General features: G+C 44.6%; 1 protein-coding gene across 1 annotated transcript in view; it reads right to left on the reverse strand.

Moving 5' to 3' along the window:
- The window catches only part of LOC124718918 (angiotensin-converting enzyme-related protein-like), a 371244-nt gene that overhangs the window by 58184 nt on the left and 295951 nt on the right, over positions 1-17109 (reverse strand). The window contains exon 5 of the mRNA XM_047244572.1: positions 2537-2677. Coding sequence (XP_047100528.1) covers positions 2537-2677 — 141 coding nt within the window. The remainder of the gene's footprint in view (positions 1-2536; positions 2678-17109) is intronic.

Genomic DNA, 17109 nt, shown 5'->3' on the forward strand with positions numbered 1-17109 from the left:
GAGCAGAAGGAAAACAATTTCGGAAAAGGATTGTTGCACTTGATACGCGGATACGAAATTTTGAGCCAGGTCTGAAGTCGCAGTCGTCACAATGCGAAAGTTCCGTCTCTCGCTGCCAGAAAAAAACTTGCCGCCAACAATCAAAGTTGAAGCTGATGATGATCTTTGCGTATGACATGAATTGAGTCATAGCTACAAATAAAATGCCCCAGAGGACGTCTGTAACAGGCACGTACTACAATCTGCTTCTGGAAAATGTTTTATGCCCGAAAACATCTCTAGGGAGGCCTAATGTACTTGCAGATCGTGTCTTCATTTTGTACGGTAGTGCAAGACCGCATCCTGTCCTACCAGTGAGAGAAACGTTCCACAAATATGGATGGGAAATACTTCCCCACCCATCACACTGTTCTGATAAGAGACCACCAGACTTTGATTTGCTTCCTAAATCGATGGAACAGCTCCGTGGAAACCATTTTGATACAACAGATGAAGCTTCCAGCGAGGTGACCTGTGTAATCAGGCAGCTCTATCTAGAATACAGAAGTTGCCGTAACGTTGCGAAGCTGTCATAAGTAAGAATGGAGATTATACTGAAGGCCTGCAAAGGTATTTTGTAAATTTTTCTTCAGTTCTATCTTAGAGTGTACAGAACTTTTGAAATGACAGTTTATACTAATTTACCGGGTGATCAAAAAATCAGTATAAATTTGAAAACTTAATAAACCACGGAATAATGTAGGTGGAGAGGTAAAAATTGACACACATGCGTGGAATGACATGGGGTTTTATTAGAACCAAAATGCAGGATGGCGCTCCACCCCATATTGCTAGACGCGTGAAAGATCTCTTGCGCGCGTCGTTTGGTGATGATCGTGTGCTCAGCCGCCACTTTCGTCATTCTTGGCCTTCCAGGTCCCCAGACCTCAGTCCGTGCGATTATTGGCTTTGGGGATACGTGAAGTCGCAAGTGTATCGTGATCGACCGACATCTCTAAAGATGCTGAAAGACAACATCCGACGCCAATGCCTCACCATAACTCCAGACATGCTTTACAGTGCTGTTCACGACATTATTCCTCGACTACAGCTTTTGTTGAGGAATGATGGTGGACATATTGAGCATCTCCTGTAAAGAACATCATCTTTGTTTTGTCTTACTTTGTTATGCTAATTATTGCTATTCTGATCAGATGAGGGGCCATCTGTCGGACATTTTTTGAACTTCTGTATTTTTTTGGTTCTAATAAAACCCCATGTCATTCCAAGTATGTGTGTCAATTTGTACCTCTCTATCTACATTATTCCGTGATTTATTCAGTTTTCAAACTTATACTGACTTTTTGATCATCCAGTAGATGAAATACAATTAATCTATAAATTTATCTGATCAGTAACTGAAAATATTTCAAAACGAACGTAAAGTCCAATCTATGAAGGCTGATAGAGTTTCCGTTTGACGGCGTTGCTGCAGCGTATATGCAAAGTAGCGCCGCTCCGATGCGATTATATAAGCACCGAACTGTAGGCAAGGGATTCCCTCACCCCCCTGGTGTCTCCCTTCGTCTCCAGCCCCAACCAGTTGCCGCACCTTTACCGTTGTGTCTCACCCTCTCTCCTTCTCCACACCCTCCGTCTCCTTTCCCAACGCAACTTCCACCGTCTACCCCTCCCGGATGATGAGTTTCGCCCTGACATCTACCAACTCTAACCCCACCTTCCTCTCGCCTCCTCCTCAGGGCTCCCTCTCCTCCCCCTCCCACCTCCTGAGCGACTTCCCCCTCCTACTACCCCTCCATCTCTTGTGCCTCCTTTCAGTGTCTCTGCACTCCCTCCTGTCCTGTCTTCCCTCTTCATCTCCCGCCCCACGTGTCTCCTGACTCTTTGTGTACCCGCTGACACCCCTCCTCTCTTCATCCCGTCGCATCCCCTGCTGTCCCTTGCTCTCCCCTCCTTTTCCATCCTCTCTGACCTTTCCCTCAGCAGGTCCCGCCTGGTAGTTTTATTCTTCGTCGTGTGTGCTCGAAGTAGGTTTTAAGTCTGTTGTTCTGGAGTGATTTTAATACTGTGGCCAACTTTTAACCTGTGCATGTCCATTCAGTGTCTTCTCTGCGTTTTAAGAATCGCCAACTGTGTTTTTTAACTTTCTGGTGACTTTAACTGTCCTCCATGAACGTCTCCATGTCAGTCTATTTTTTCCTCCATTTTCTCCCATTATTGTGTTTTGTTCTTTTTTATCGCCTTATGTATGTAACATTTTATTCTTATTTTAAGTTGTCATGTCACTCGGCTGAAGAGCGGCGGATTGTGCCGCTGACAGCCCTCCCCTGCCCATATGGGGCAGGGGAATGAAATCACAATAAAGGAAAAAAAAGCAAGGGATTAGTGCGGTATTCGTGTCTCTCGGTAATGGCGATGTCATTCCACTTGTACTCCTGATGGGGGTGGACGGGCGGTGAGGGAGAGCAGCAGGTGATGTGACACCTGTGTGGAAAATGTTGTGGAACCGGCCCTGGATATAAATGCAGGCACTCACCGTTGCCCTCGGCGGCCCTCTGCAGCAGCTCCTGCTGGCCGCGGAAGTCGGCGGCCTGGGAGGTGAACAGGCGGTGCCACTGCAGCCACGCGTGGTGCGCCCGGTACGGGTCGTGGCTGCTCGCCAGCACCCGTCCCGACTCTGCAACACCACACACACACACACACACATTACATCTGCCATCTGCACAATCACTCAGCTGCGTTGGAGCGGGTAAGAAAGTCCACATAAGAGGTGTGTTAAAAAATGCATTGGTTTTTTTCGAAAGAATTGTACACTGAAGCGCCAAAGAATCTGTTACATGTCCAGATAATGAGAGACCGCTAATTAAGTGACTATTCCTGGCAGATTGAAACTGTGTGCCGGGCCGAGACTCGATCTCGGGACCTTTGCCTTTCGCGGTCAAGCGCTCTACCATCTGAGCTACCCAATCACGACTCACGACCCGTCCTCACAGCTTCAATTGTGCCAGTACCTTGTGGAACCTTCCAATTAAGTTCTTAACCGATACAGACCTCGGCAGTCCACATGTCTGTCCTCCCGAGACTGCTGATCGAGCTCTGCTCTTACAGCCGAACCACATCGCCTGCCATCCAAATTACGCGCAACCGAAGACCTCTGAAGTGCTTCGTCTGCCTTTTCGGTTAGCAGTTGTTATTCTGCTGGTAATCAACACTTTTGAAGTAATCGAATCATAACCTGCTATTGAGAGGTGCTTCTACGAGGTGTGTTCAGAAAGTAAGCTCCGATCGGTCGCGAAATGGAAACGACTATGAAAATCCGATAAAGCTTTGCACAGATGTGTTGGGTAGTGTCTCTAGTATAACCCCAGTTAGCATCACGTCGCTCTTCTCATTTCTGAGCTCGCAGTGAGTGCGTAAAGATGTCTAGAAAATAGTGTCTGCCACCAAGTACGAGGGCCTGGTGAGAAATTTCGCCTGAAGCTATGCAGCTAACATTACGTAACTGTCGTGCTGTTTCTTCTTCAAGACAATTCTCAGCCGCATTCTGCAGGGGCAATGAAGATGCTCCTGCATCGTTTTCAAATGGAAATGTGAGATTACCCACAATACAGTCCGCAATTGTCTCCCCCTGAGTTTCATCTCTGGTCACATGAACCGCTGTCTTTGAAGACAACATTTTGACACAGACAACGAGGTGTAGGCCACCGTGGAGAATTGGCGGAAAGCACTGGCGGCTGCCTTCTATGATGAGGCTATTGAAAAGTTGGTACAGCGCTATGACAAAAGTCTAAGTCAGAACGGCGACTACGTAGAGAAGTAGCTGAAAGGTGTAGTTAATTGTTACAAGTAAAACATTTCTGATGTTCACTGTGGTTTCAATTTGGCAATCAATCGGAGCTTACTTTCTGAACAGGCCTCGTATATCAAATGCAAGTAAATTCGCTCTTTAGTTTATATAATATTAATAACATAAGTTTTTTTTTTCATTTTAGCGCGTATACAGAAATACGTAAACAGGCAGAATACGGCGCTGCGGTCGGCAATGCCTATATAACACAAGTCTCTCGTGCAGTTGTTAGATCGATTATTGCTGCTGCACTGGCAGATTATCCAGATTTGAGGGAGTTTGAACGTGGTGTTACAGTAGGCGCACGAGCGATGGGACAAAGCATCTTCGAGGTAGCGATGAAGTGGGGATTTTGCCATACGACCGCTTAGCGACTGTACCATGAATATCAAGATTGTGGTAAAACACCAAATCTCCGACATCGCTACGGCCGGAGAAAGATCCTGCGAGAATGGGACCAACAACGACTGAAAAGAATGGTTCAACGAGAAAAAAAGTGCAATCCTTGTGCAAATTACTGCAGATTTCAATGATGGGCCATCAGCAGGTGTCAGCGTGCGAAGTCAACAAAACACCATCGATATGGGCTTTCAGAGCCGAAGGCCCACTCGTGTACCCTTCATGACTGAACGACACAAAGCATTCTGCCTCACCTGCGCCCATCAACACCGATATTGGACTGTTGATGAGTGCAAACTGAAGACCACAATAGCGTAATATGTTCAATAGAGTATAAGAAGAATATCAGTAAAAGTAGAACAAATGTAATGAAATGCTGCCTAATTAAACCAGGTGATGTTGTCTCAGTGAGGACCCACAACTCTTAGATTATTCAGAGAAATGACTGTCATGCTGACTTTGCCCCCATGAAGGACATACTGCAACAGAACCGGTACGTATGTGTAACATGTGGGCAGGAGAGCAACACATGCTCGCACAAACAAAGTGCACATTCCCGCCCACAGATGGCCACCAGACATGCGGAGGCGGTTTACCCATGTGGCACATGAAGCACACTGTTATCCCGTTTACATGGGTTTCCCAACGCCGGATTACGTAGACCGCTTCTGGATGGTCATGTAAACACTTCAAAATCGATTCTGGAAATTCGCTTCTAGTTGCGTTTTCCAATTCCGCAATCGATTTGCGCTCCCATGTAAACGCAGTGGGTTTTGAAACATGCTTGGATTGTCAAGTAACGTCTTGTTTTTGGAACATTCGGTTAATATGGACTTGTTGCGCAGTGAAGACAGGCACAAACTGGGCATGAAGCTGTCTACCCGTAATATTTAAAGAAAGTGAAATAAGGATTGTGTTGAAAATGAGAAACCGGATCAGTTGTTTTCCGAATCCCGTATTTAATTGGGCTAGCAAATTTGCTTCAGACCTTAACATGTAAACATGACAGCGAAAAACGAAGTTCGGTGTTCGTCTTTCGGAAGATGTGTCGCACGTAAACGTAATGTTGATGGTTGGCTGGTCGGTTGGATAGATGTTTTAGGGGAGGGGACCGGACCGAACAGCGAGGTCATCGGTGCCATCGGATTAGAGAAGGCCGGGGAAGGAAGTCGGCCATGCCCTTTGAAAGGAACCATCCCGGCATTCGCCTGAAGCGATTTAGGGAAATCACAAGAAACCTAAATCAGAATGGCCAGACGCGGGATTGAACCGTCGTCCTTCCGGTGGTGGTGGTTAGTGTTTAACGTCCCGTCGACAACGAGGTCATTAGAGACGGAGCGCAAGCTCGGGTTAGGGAAGGATTGGGAAGGAAATCGGCCGTGCCCTTTCAAAGGAACCATCTCGGCATTCGCCTGAAACGATTTAGGGAAATCACGGAAAACCTAAATCAGGATGGCCGGAGACGGGATTGAACCGTCGTCCTCCCGAATGCGAGTCCAGTGTGCTAACCACTGCGCCACCTCGCTCGGTCGTCCTTCCGAATGGGAGTCCAGTGTACCACCGCGCCGGCCGCTGTGACCGAGCGGTTCTAGGCGCTTCAGTCTGGAACCGCGCTGCTGCTACGGTCGCTGGTTCGATTCCTGCCTCGGGCATGGATGTGTGTGATGTCCGTAGGTTAGTTAGGTTTAAGTAGTTCTAAGTTCTAGGGGACTGACGACCTCAGACGTTAAGTCCCATAGTGCTCAGAGCCATTTTGTGCCACCTCGCGTAGTATGTCACATTCCTTGTACCGCATTAGTTTTTCGGGGGGAAATTAACCGTTCCGGTAGCTGTTTTTAACTAAAAGTAAGGACACTATTTAGGATTACATGAGAATGATTCTCCAGTAAGTTTACAATAGTGGAAATAGTAAATTAAGAACATAAAAACTGTATTTTCGATATGTGAAGTATACATTCGAAGTAATTCTGTTTCATTAAACCACATTTTACGAGCTACAAATTGGCGCAACAGTTTCACTTATATACTCTGCTCCGCTATGGTCTGTTGTGCATCATTAAGTACTTGCGCCACAACCTTTCTGAAAGACAGTGCTCTTAGGCAAATTCTTGTGACATACTGAGAGCGAGACAGGGAAGTCCAGGTAGTGTTCATTGATTTTCAAAGAGCTTACGACAGTGTTCACCCACATAGGGGTCCTCACACGTTCAATAATATTGTCAAACCGTCACTATACTGACCGTCTGAGGGCGCGTGTTAACATATTGTCAATACTACAAATATTGCAATCAGTATTGATGGCCCTCAAAATATTCTCAGTATTGTCAATACATACTGAACGTGAGAAGTCAAGTACTGACAGTTTGACAATATTCTCCATTCAGATGTTCACAGCTCCATGAACCAGCCACACTACTTAACATTTTCAATTCACCTTGTGCATATCATACGTCAGGTTCAATTTTTTCAAGTGGCCTTAACACAGTACAATTTTAATAGGCATATGAAAGGATAAACACTGCGTATACCACTTTAGGTTGGTCACAGACTGTTCCCTATGACCCCGCTTACTTTATTAATTCGAACACATAGTATAGGTTGGTGAATTACATAGCAATTTGGGAAAACGCATCAACTTCTAAAAATGTGTCATATTTGCTACGACTAGTAAGAGGTCTCCGAAATGCATGTCAGTTTCACCAAATTATCACAAGACAAAAAGTTCTACGTTAATTGCCTGGACTATGTTTGAGAGTTACATATTATTGCTTCACAAGTTTCCATATAATTTTACTAATTACGTCTGATGAAGTTAAGAGCATTCGGATGACCCGCCTGACATCAGCAATCTCATACAATGCGATTGCCTCTCCAATTAACGTATTTTGCTTTTTTTATTTTGTATCGTATCAACATCAATAACTTCTTGTACGATGTAGGACTCATCGGCAAATACACTCCTGGAAATTGAAATAAGAACACCGTGAATTCATTGTCCCAGGAAGGGGAAACTTTATTGACACATTCCTGGGGTCAGATACATCACATGATCACACTGACAGAACCACAGGCACATAGACACAGGCAACAGAGCATGCACAATGTCGGCACTAGTACAGTGTATATCCACCTTTCGCAACAATGCAGGCTGCTATTCTCCCATGGAGATGATCGTAGAGATGCTGGATGTAGTCCTGTGGAACGGCTTGCCATGCCATTTCCACCTGGCGCCTCTGTTGGACCAGCGTTCGTGCTGGACGTGCAGACCGCGTGAGACGACGCTTCATCCAGTCCCAAACATGCTCAATGGGGGACAGATCCGGAGATCTTGCTGGCCAGGGTAGTTGACTTACACCTTCTAGAGCACGTTGGGTGGCACGGGATACATGCGGACGTGCATTGTCCTGTTGGAACAGCAAGTTCCCTTGCCGGTCTAGGAATGGTAGAACGATGGGTTCGATGACGGTTTGGATGTACCGTGCACTATTCAGTGTCCCCTCGACGATCACCAGTGGTGTACGGCCAGTGTAGGAGATCGCTCCCCACACCATGATGCCGGGTGTTGGCCCTGTGTGCCTCGGTCGTATGCAGTCCTGATTGTGGCGCTCACCTGCACGGCGCCAAACACGCATACGACCATCATTGGCACCAAGGCAGAAGCGACTCTCATCGCTGAAGACGACACGTCTCCATTCGTCCCTCCATTCACGCCTGTCGCGACACCACTGGAGGCGGGCTGCACGATGTTGGGGCGTGAGCGGAAGACGGCCTAACGGTGTGCGGGACCGTAGCCCAGCTTCATGGAGACGGTTGCGAATGGTCCTCGCCGATACCCCAGGAGCAACAGTGTCCCTAATTTGCTGGGAAGTGGCGGTGCGGTCCCCTACGGCACTGCGTAGGATCCTACGGTCTTGGCGTGCATCCGTGCGTCGCTGCGGTCCGGTCCCAGGTCGACGGGCACGTGCACCTTCCGCCGACCACTGGCGACAACATCGATGTACTGTGGAGACCTCACGCCCCACGTGTTGAGCAATTCGGCGGTACGTCCACCCGGCCTCCCGCATGCCCACTATACGCCCTCGCTCAAAGTCCGTCAACTGCACATACGGTTCACGACCACGCTGTCGCGGCATGCTACCAGTGTTAAAGACTGCGATGGAGCTCCGTATGCCACGGCAAACTGGCTGACACTGACGGCGGCGGTGCACAAATGCTGCGCAGCTAGCGCCATTCGACGGCCAACACCGCGGTTCCTGGTGTGTCCGCTGTGCCGTGCGTGTGATCATTGCTTGTACAGCCCTCTCGCAGTGTCCGGAGCAAGTATGGTGGGTCTGACACACCGGTGTCAATGTGTTCTTTTTTCCATTTCCAGGAGTGTAATTTATGAAATCATTCGGATCTGTAGCTCTGATTTTGGTCAGTAAATTACCATGTAACCAGTCGCTTCTTGTCTTCAACCACTCTCTGACCCATTTCATCTTCTTCGTTGTTTTCTGTTGCTTACAAGTAATATCTAATGTAATTCCAGCCAGGCCCTCTTTTGGGTGTTCGGCGTCTTAACTTTGAAAAACCGTGTTGTCAACCGACAATTTTGTCAATACGTATTACTGATGGTGTGAGTTCACTTCACTGTATTGAAGGTTTGACAAACCAGTATTGTCAATAAATATTGAACGTGTGCAGGCCCCTTTAAACGTTGGAGGAGTTCCGAATCCTAAGTAAACTCACTGGAATGATTTGAGTAGGTACGAGTGAATCATGAGCGATATTACTAACTGGAGGGGCATACTCAACCTTTTCTATAGGAACTGCATTAGTATAGGGAGATGCACTACCATGTGTACAGCTTAAGCTCACCCTGGAGGAAGCGGTAGCAGGCAGTCAAGTTGTAGAGAGTAATGAATGGGCTACGAATGGGAGCTGGGATACGTACCAACTCAGTTTTATTTTGCACCTCCAGCGTAACAAGATTCATATCCATAAGTAATTTTATATGTAAGAGGCAGAGGAACATGTCTCGAAGTACGTGATTTTCGGCTTTTTTAACATACGTTTTCACTGTAGTCAACAGTTTGTTCTGTCAAAACGATGTATCTCTCTCTTCTCGTGGCGAGAATAAGGTGCTGCGTATCTCCAAGTTCCGAAGTCATTTTATAGACACACAGACGTATTGGCGATTACGTTCTTCTGTCTCGAAGAAGGACATCGCGACTTTGGGGTTTTGAACTAGACCCTGTAAGGTACTGTCCAAACATACCAGCTAAGACCAGTTTCTACAAAATACGAGTAACTGTATATCATCTCATAGGATGCAATATTGATACCAGGAAAGCTAGAAATAGCATATGGCATGAAGGTGTGGCTAAACGTGGATCGATTAAAGTAGCATCGAGCGTATTTAAGAAATTCCAGCAGATTGCAGATGGTCATGCTGTTTTGATCTCCGTCACCTGCAATGCTTCTATGCAGAGAGAACGGCTGGAACAAACGAAAATTGACAGTGAAGGAAATAAAGTACGATGGCTTTAAGGTGGCAGCTTCAGTATTGAAAGTGTGACTTTAATCCCCGTCTTACCCAAACATTTCCATGATCAACAATTCAAAAGACGATTGTGATACAGCCTTCCAGATGGAACTGAATTACCATGGAGCATTAAAATTTCAGGAAGAGAAAATAAAAGGCCTCAATGATTTTTACTGCTCCTGCATTGTCATGAAACAGATCACGCATTTTACAAAAGCGTTCAAGAAATGGCTCTAAGCACTATGGCACTTAACAGCGGAGGTCTTCAGTCCCCTAGAACTTAGAACTACTTAAACCTAACAACCTAAGGACATCACACGCATAAATGCCCGAGGCAGGATTCGAACCCGTGACCGCAGCAGTCGCGCGGTTCCGGAATGAAGCGCCTAGAACGGCTCGGCCACAACGGCCGGCAGCGTTCAAGAAGAGAGGGCTGAAGATTCAGTCCGTGGTGGCGTGGACTGTGATGTAAGTGAGAAACTCAATGTTCAGTGGTGACACTGGTACACAAATTCACTGGTATTTTATTTTAATAAGAATTTATCTGTTTTTAATTTCGAAATTATTTTTTCTATTATATTTTCTTAACCAAGTGCATATCTCTGAAGTGCAAAACCACTATTTAGATTGATTCGCTTAAAATCGTAATGACGTATCTCCTGAGCACTGTGTCAAGCAATAAAGATGAACCACTAAGGACTATTTTTGAAGACATGTTATCATCTCGTAGCTTTTTAAATGTATTCTTTAGCGGTGTAGAGATTTTTCCACTATAATTTGTCTTACGTCACTGAAACACGAATTTTACTTGTTAAAAATATATTCTTCATCTCTCTTGTAAAATCGCTGAAACGGAATTACACTCCTCTGATTCTCACATAGCGATGTGGCACAATTAGGATGAAATAGCGTGGCGTGAGTACATGGTACAATTTCATACAGAACCGTACGAAGTGCGTATACTTCACACATGTATGTTCGAACGTGAATAAATACGTGAAAGGTGAAAGCAATCCTACAATGTCTTGAGTTTTCGTCGTTAATGAAAAGAAGCGACGGAGTCAGTTCTCAACATATTCAACGTGGGACTCTAGGCTAAGATGTAATTAATCCAATCAGGTATCTAATATCAAGTCTGCTGGAAGACTAGGGATGTTCTATGGGTTTCAGATATTTGCTTACGCAGAAGACATAGCGAGAGCGAGAAATAATTTTTGGAGGTGAACAAAATAGTCGCTAAACCAACAAGTAAAGCAGGAGTACTCATTAATAAACGAAGAGAATATATGCACGTAGGCAGAAGTAAATATGCGCAAGAGCACTTCACAGTTGACGAAGAGATGTTCAAGCTATACTCTGCAAACAACCGTGACGTCTCACTACACCAGCCATTAGGCTTCCTTCCCGTTCCACTCACGTATGGAAGAGAATGATTGAATACCTCTGTGAGTGCTATAATTAATCTAATCTGATCCTCACGATCCCAATTTGAGCGACACGTAGGGGGTTGAAGTATAATCCTAGAATCATTTAAAGCTGGTTTTTGAAACTTTGTTAACAGACTCTCTCAGCCTAGTTTAATTATATCTTCAAGAGTCTTCGAGTTGAGTTTCTTCATTATCTCTGTGACACGCTTCCACGGAGCAAACAAATCTGTGACAGTTAGTGCTGCCCTTCTCTGTATACGTTCCACATCCCCTTTTAGTCCTCCCTGGTACGGGTACCACACACTTGAGCAATATTTTAGAAACGATCGCAGAGCGATTTGTACGCAATCTCCTTTGCAGACAGACTGCATTTCCCCAGTATTTTATCAGTAAACCGAAGTCTACCACCTGATTTGTCTATGACTTAACCTATGTGATCATTCCATTTCATATCCCTACAAAGAGTTGCACCGAAGCATTTGTATGAAGTGGCCGATTCCAACAGTGACTCACTGATATTATAGGATACTACGTTTCTTCGTTTTGTGAAGTGCAAAATTTTACATTTCTAACATTTAAATCAAGTTGCCAATCTTTGCACCACTAAGAAATCTTATGAAGATCTGACTGAACGTTTACGCAGCTTCTTTCGGAGATTACTTCATTACGGATAACTACGTCATCTGCAAAACGCCTAATTTTACTATAAATATTGCCTGTAAGGTCATTGATATACAACGTGAACAGCAAGGGCCCCAGCACACTTCTCTGGGGGACACCCGAAGTTACATCTACATCTGACGATGGCTCTCCATCCAAGATAATACGCTGTGTCGTGCCTACCGGAAAGTCCTCAACCCAGTCACAAACTTCACTTTCGACACTGACGCAAATGAAAAAATTTCTGCTGTCTTCACATACCTATATGCCCTCAGAGCTGCGAAAATTTTCGGTTATGCCATTATACACCCTATTGTCCTATATTGTTCACAAAGGCTGTAAAAACATTTGAAAGAAATAAGTTCCCTTTACTTTACGTCTATGGTCACAAACTTTTTGTAACAGATTACCGGTTTCGGTCTTTAATGACCACCATCAGATCTGCAACAAAAATGGGAAAAACATAAATACATTTGCAAACTGTATACAGCTTAAGAGCAATTCATAGACCATAATGAAAAGTAGTACTGACAAAATTTACATTTGTGCGCTTTAAATATGAAGAGGCATACCTGTTTCATAAAAACAAAGTCCTAATGTACTGCAGCCATAGTGGCATCGTCAAATGTTAAATGCGGAATCAGCACCAGCATCGCCAAAATACATATAAATAACATAATATGCACGAGTCATGTTGTCAGTAGTACTACTGTTTAAAACAAGCTACCGTACAGTAGCCACAAGATGTTTGTGTTGTAAGTTCACCAGATGTCGCTAATGTCGGCATACACTAGTTTTCAAAAATTAATTCAAACAGCGAAAATAAAGGAGGGATAGAATAGCTGAAGTCTGTAATAAGCTTATAACGTATAAAGAAAGGCGAAAAAAAAAATCGGGAACCCAGTTAGCGATGGAGGTACTTTGAGAGCAAGAAAGAAGAATTAAATTTACAAGATCATGAACCAGCCCAATATATTAAATACCAAAGAGCAGACAACTCCAATGGACAGGTCACGTAATCCTTAAACCAGAGAACCGAGTTCCTAAGCAAGCTTTCACTGCCCTTATTTAAACAAAGTAGGTAGGTCAAGAGTCAGATGGGAAGACGAGATAAAGAAGGCTGAAGAAACACTGAATGTAGTGAACTGGGAGGAAACAGCAATGGAGAGAATACAGTGCACACTGATTCCTGACGCAGCGCATGATAACAGGGTCGTTGATCACTGTGTACGTAGTGACAGTAAGATTGTTTGCTTTACTCTGTTAACAGCGGTCACCGAAAAATCGTTTCTTCATACTCCGACGTTTCACTGAACGGCACAGTGCTATGTTATGCGTTAAATTGTCGTATCTTGCGTTCAGCGCAAAAGGGAGGAAATTATGCTTGAGAATGGAAAACTGTTTCAAAAGGAGTTCCCCAGGCTTCAGTATTAAGTCCCAATCAGTTTCTGTTGTACATGATTGAGCTATCCTTCAATACAGTCACTCATTTATTTGCAGGTGACATTTGTAATAATTGAATCTAAAAGAGCTAACCAAATTTCTGAAACTGTCATAAAAATCCTGAAAAATTAAATTGTTTAATTTAGACTACTTAAAACTAAACATTGAATTCTGTCAATGCAATCTAAAGTAAAACAAGCAAACTTATATGTTCAAAGCCGTCACAAAAACACGGATGTGCAGGAAGTAAACACTGGGAAATTCGTGGAATGGAACTTGATAAAAACTTATGGACTTGGCATACACTATACTTCGCAAATTAAACAGCCTGGTATATGCCATGATGAGACACAATACATACAGCCCAAACAGGAGGAAAGTAGTACCAGGGGCATTTGAGAAGTCCGTGCAGTCCGAGAGATGGCACCACCGGCGCATAACGAGGTCATGTTTAGTCAGTACCATCTTTGGAAGGAAGCACACCAAGTTTCAGCCATATTGGTCAATTTCTTTGTGTTTGGCATTCGTGAGAATTAAGGAAATCGAGTGATTGTCAAAAAATGGACGAAAAAGAATTTCGTGTGGTGAATAAACATTACTTTATGAAAGGCAAAACGCCTCAGGAGACTAAAGAGAAGCTTGATAAACATTACGGTGACTCTGCACCTTCGATTAGATCAGTTTACAAGTGGTTTCAAAATTTTCAGAGTGGCCATATGGGCACAAGTGATGCTGAACGTTCTGGACCCCCTGTGGAGATTACGACTCCAGAAATCATTGATAAAATCCATGACATGGTGATGGATGACAGACGAGTTAAGGTGCATGAGATTGCTAGTGCTGTGCACATCTCGAATGAACAGGTACATAATATTTTGCATAAACATTTGGACATGAGAAAGCTATCCGCAAGATGGGTTCCGCGATTGCTCACGCTTGACCAAAAACGGAATCGTGTGAAGTGTTGCAAGGATTGTTTGCAGCTGTTCAGGAAGAATCCATAGGACTTAAAAGCGTCGTTTCGTCACTGTGGATGAAATATGGATGCATTACTATACTCCTAAGACCAAAGAACAATCTAAACAATGGGTTACCACGAGAGAACCTGCACCAAAAAAGGTGAAGACCATTCCTTCAGCCAGAAAGGTTATGGCGACTGTCTTTTGGGTTTCGCAAGGAATAATCTTCATCGACTATCTGGAAATGGATAGAACGATTACAGATGCATATTATTCATCGTTATTGGACCATTTGAAAACCGAGATGCAAGAAAAACGCCGGCGATTGGACAGCAAAAAAGTCCTTTTCCATCACGACAATGCACCAGCACACACCTCAGCAGTAGTGGTCGCAAAATTAATGAAAATAGGATTACAACTCCCTTCACATCCTACCTATTCTCCAGACTTGGCTCCTTTGGACTATTATTTGTTCACCAATTTGAAGAAATGGGTGGCAGGACAAAGATTTTATTCAAACGAGGGGGTGATTCCCGCAGCTAATATCTATTTTGCAGACTTGGACAATTCCTATTCTTCGGAAGGGATCAACAAATTAGAACAGCGTTGGACGAAGTGTATAATTCCAAAAGGAGACTAGGTAGAAAAATAAAAAAGGTTTACTCCAAACTCTTAAGTAGTTTTTATTTTTGCACGGACTTTTCACACGCCCCTCGAATGTTACAGCTACTTCGAATCAGTAATAAGCTACAGAATTATAGTTTGGGGTAACTCAAACAATATTCTCAAGTACTAACACCCTAAGTTTATGAAGGATGATCAGCTAACTCGAGCAGGAGAGAACTCATATACTTAAGGTTACAGATAGTAATTTTTCAAAATTAAACATTTTATATCAATTATGTATCCAATCTTCTGTTACTGATACTGTAATACAAACTACAGACCAAGTTTAGTATTTAGATGAGTCTCCTGTACATCAAGTCAATGATTCTCAGTTCAAAGAGGACGCTTTTTATTTTTTAAATTGAGTTACAAACAAGTGAATTTCGAGACAGCTTGCACAAGTCAATGATTCCATCTGCAGGGAAATGTCTGTTGTGCTTCTTGATAATTCGAGCGATGGTGAGAAATCTTTAACAGTCGTTACCGTACTCTTCCCACTTATCGAACAGAAAGAGTAAGATCTTGGCCAATTCCTTTCTATACAAGATTTATCCCCAAGTACCTCTGCGGTTTCAGGAGACGACCCCGGGAAAATTGCAAGATACAAAGAAACTGGCCACACATCAGTGGACAGAGAGTCTTTCCAACTTTTTAACTCACATAGGAGGTGTTAAATATGGGCGCAGTTTGTGACGCGGCAAATGTGAATCGTGTATGCGCGCAACGACGGCAACCCGCTTGGCAAATTTGTTCACTGGGTTGCCTACAGCACTATGCGAGACTAGGGACCGGTTGGTTCGTCTACATCAGGGCTGACCGTGACGCACGAAATCGCTCGCGAAACAAATGTGCAGACAGAGGCCTGGCTGTCTCGACTTTGCTCACAACGAACCTCTTGAGTGTGAGGTCACAAAAGGTCGATGTTGTTTACGGCATTCGACGCCGCCCCACATATTGTCTGCCATGCAGCCACAATATTTGCTGCAGATACTGCATTATATCTACAACAACAGATGTTGAATTTCACATTTCGTCAGAAAGGAACCCAAGGAATTTCGCAGAGTGAGAGACCAGCGGCACATGAAATTAAAAAAAATGAAAAAATTGCATCGCCTCGGTTCCGAGGGTTCCGAAACCTGTACAGAAAATTGGAAGAGAGATCAACGTAAACATCATTTCCGCCCTTTTTATTACTCACGAAAACCACGCATTGCAAATTGTACCACCATACAGCGAGACTTTCAGAGGTGGTGGTCCAGACTGCTGTACACGCCGGTATCTCTAATACCCAGCAGCACGTCCTCTTGCAGTGATGCATGCCTGTATTCGTCGCAGCATACTATCCACAAGTTCATCAAGGCACTGTTGGTCCACATTGTCCCATTCCTCAACAGCGATTCGGCGTAAATCCATCGGAGTGGTTGGTGGGTCACGTCGTCCATAAACAGCCCTTTTCAATCTATTCCAGGCAGGTTCGATGTTTGGACAACATGCTGGCCACTCTATTCGAGCAATGTTGTTATCCTGAAGGAAGTCCTTCACAAGATGTGCACCATGGGGGCGCGAATTATTGTCCATGAAGACGAATGCTTCGCCGATATGGTTGCACTATCGGTCGGAGGATGGGTTTCACGTATCATACAGTCATCACGGTGCCTTCCATGACCACCAGCGGCGTACGTCGGCCGCACATAATGCCACCCTAGAACAGCAGGAAACCTCCACCTTGCTACAGTCGCTGAATAGTGTGTCTAAGGCGTTCAGCCTGACCAGGTTGCCTCCAAACACGTCTCTGACCAATGTTTGGTTGAAGGCATATGCGACACTCATCGGTGAAGAGAACGTGATGCCAAATCCTGAGTGGCCCATTCGGCATGTTGTTGGTCCCATCTGCACCGCGCTGCACGGTGTCGTGGTTGCAAAGATGGACCTCGCCATGGGCGCCGAGAGTGAAGGTGCGCCTCATGCAGCCTATTGTGCACAGTTTTGAGTTGTAACACGACGTCCTTTTGTTGCACGAAAAGCATTATCCAACATGGTGGCGTTGCTGTCAGTGCTCCTCCGAGCCATAATCCGTAGATAGTGGTCATCGACTGCAGTAGTAGTAACCCTTGGGCGGCCTGAGCGAGGCGTGTCATCAATAGTTCCTGTCTCTGTATCTCCTCCATGTGGGAACAACATGGT

The sequence above is a fragment of the Schistocerca piceifrons genome, chromosome 10 (genome assembly GCF_021461385.2).
Source record: "Schistocerca piceifrons isolate TAMUIC-IGC-003096 chromosome 10, iqSchPice1.1, whole genome shotgun sequence".
NCBI lineage: Eukaryota > Metazoa > Arthropoda > Insecta > Orthoptera > Acrididae > Schistocerca > Schistocerca piceifrons.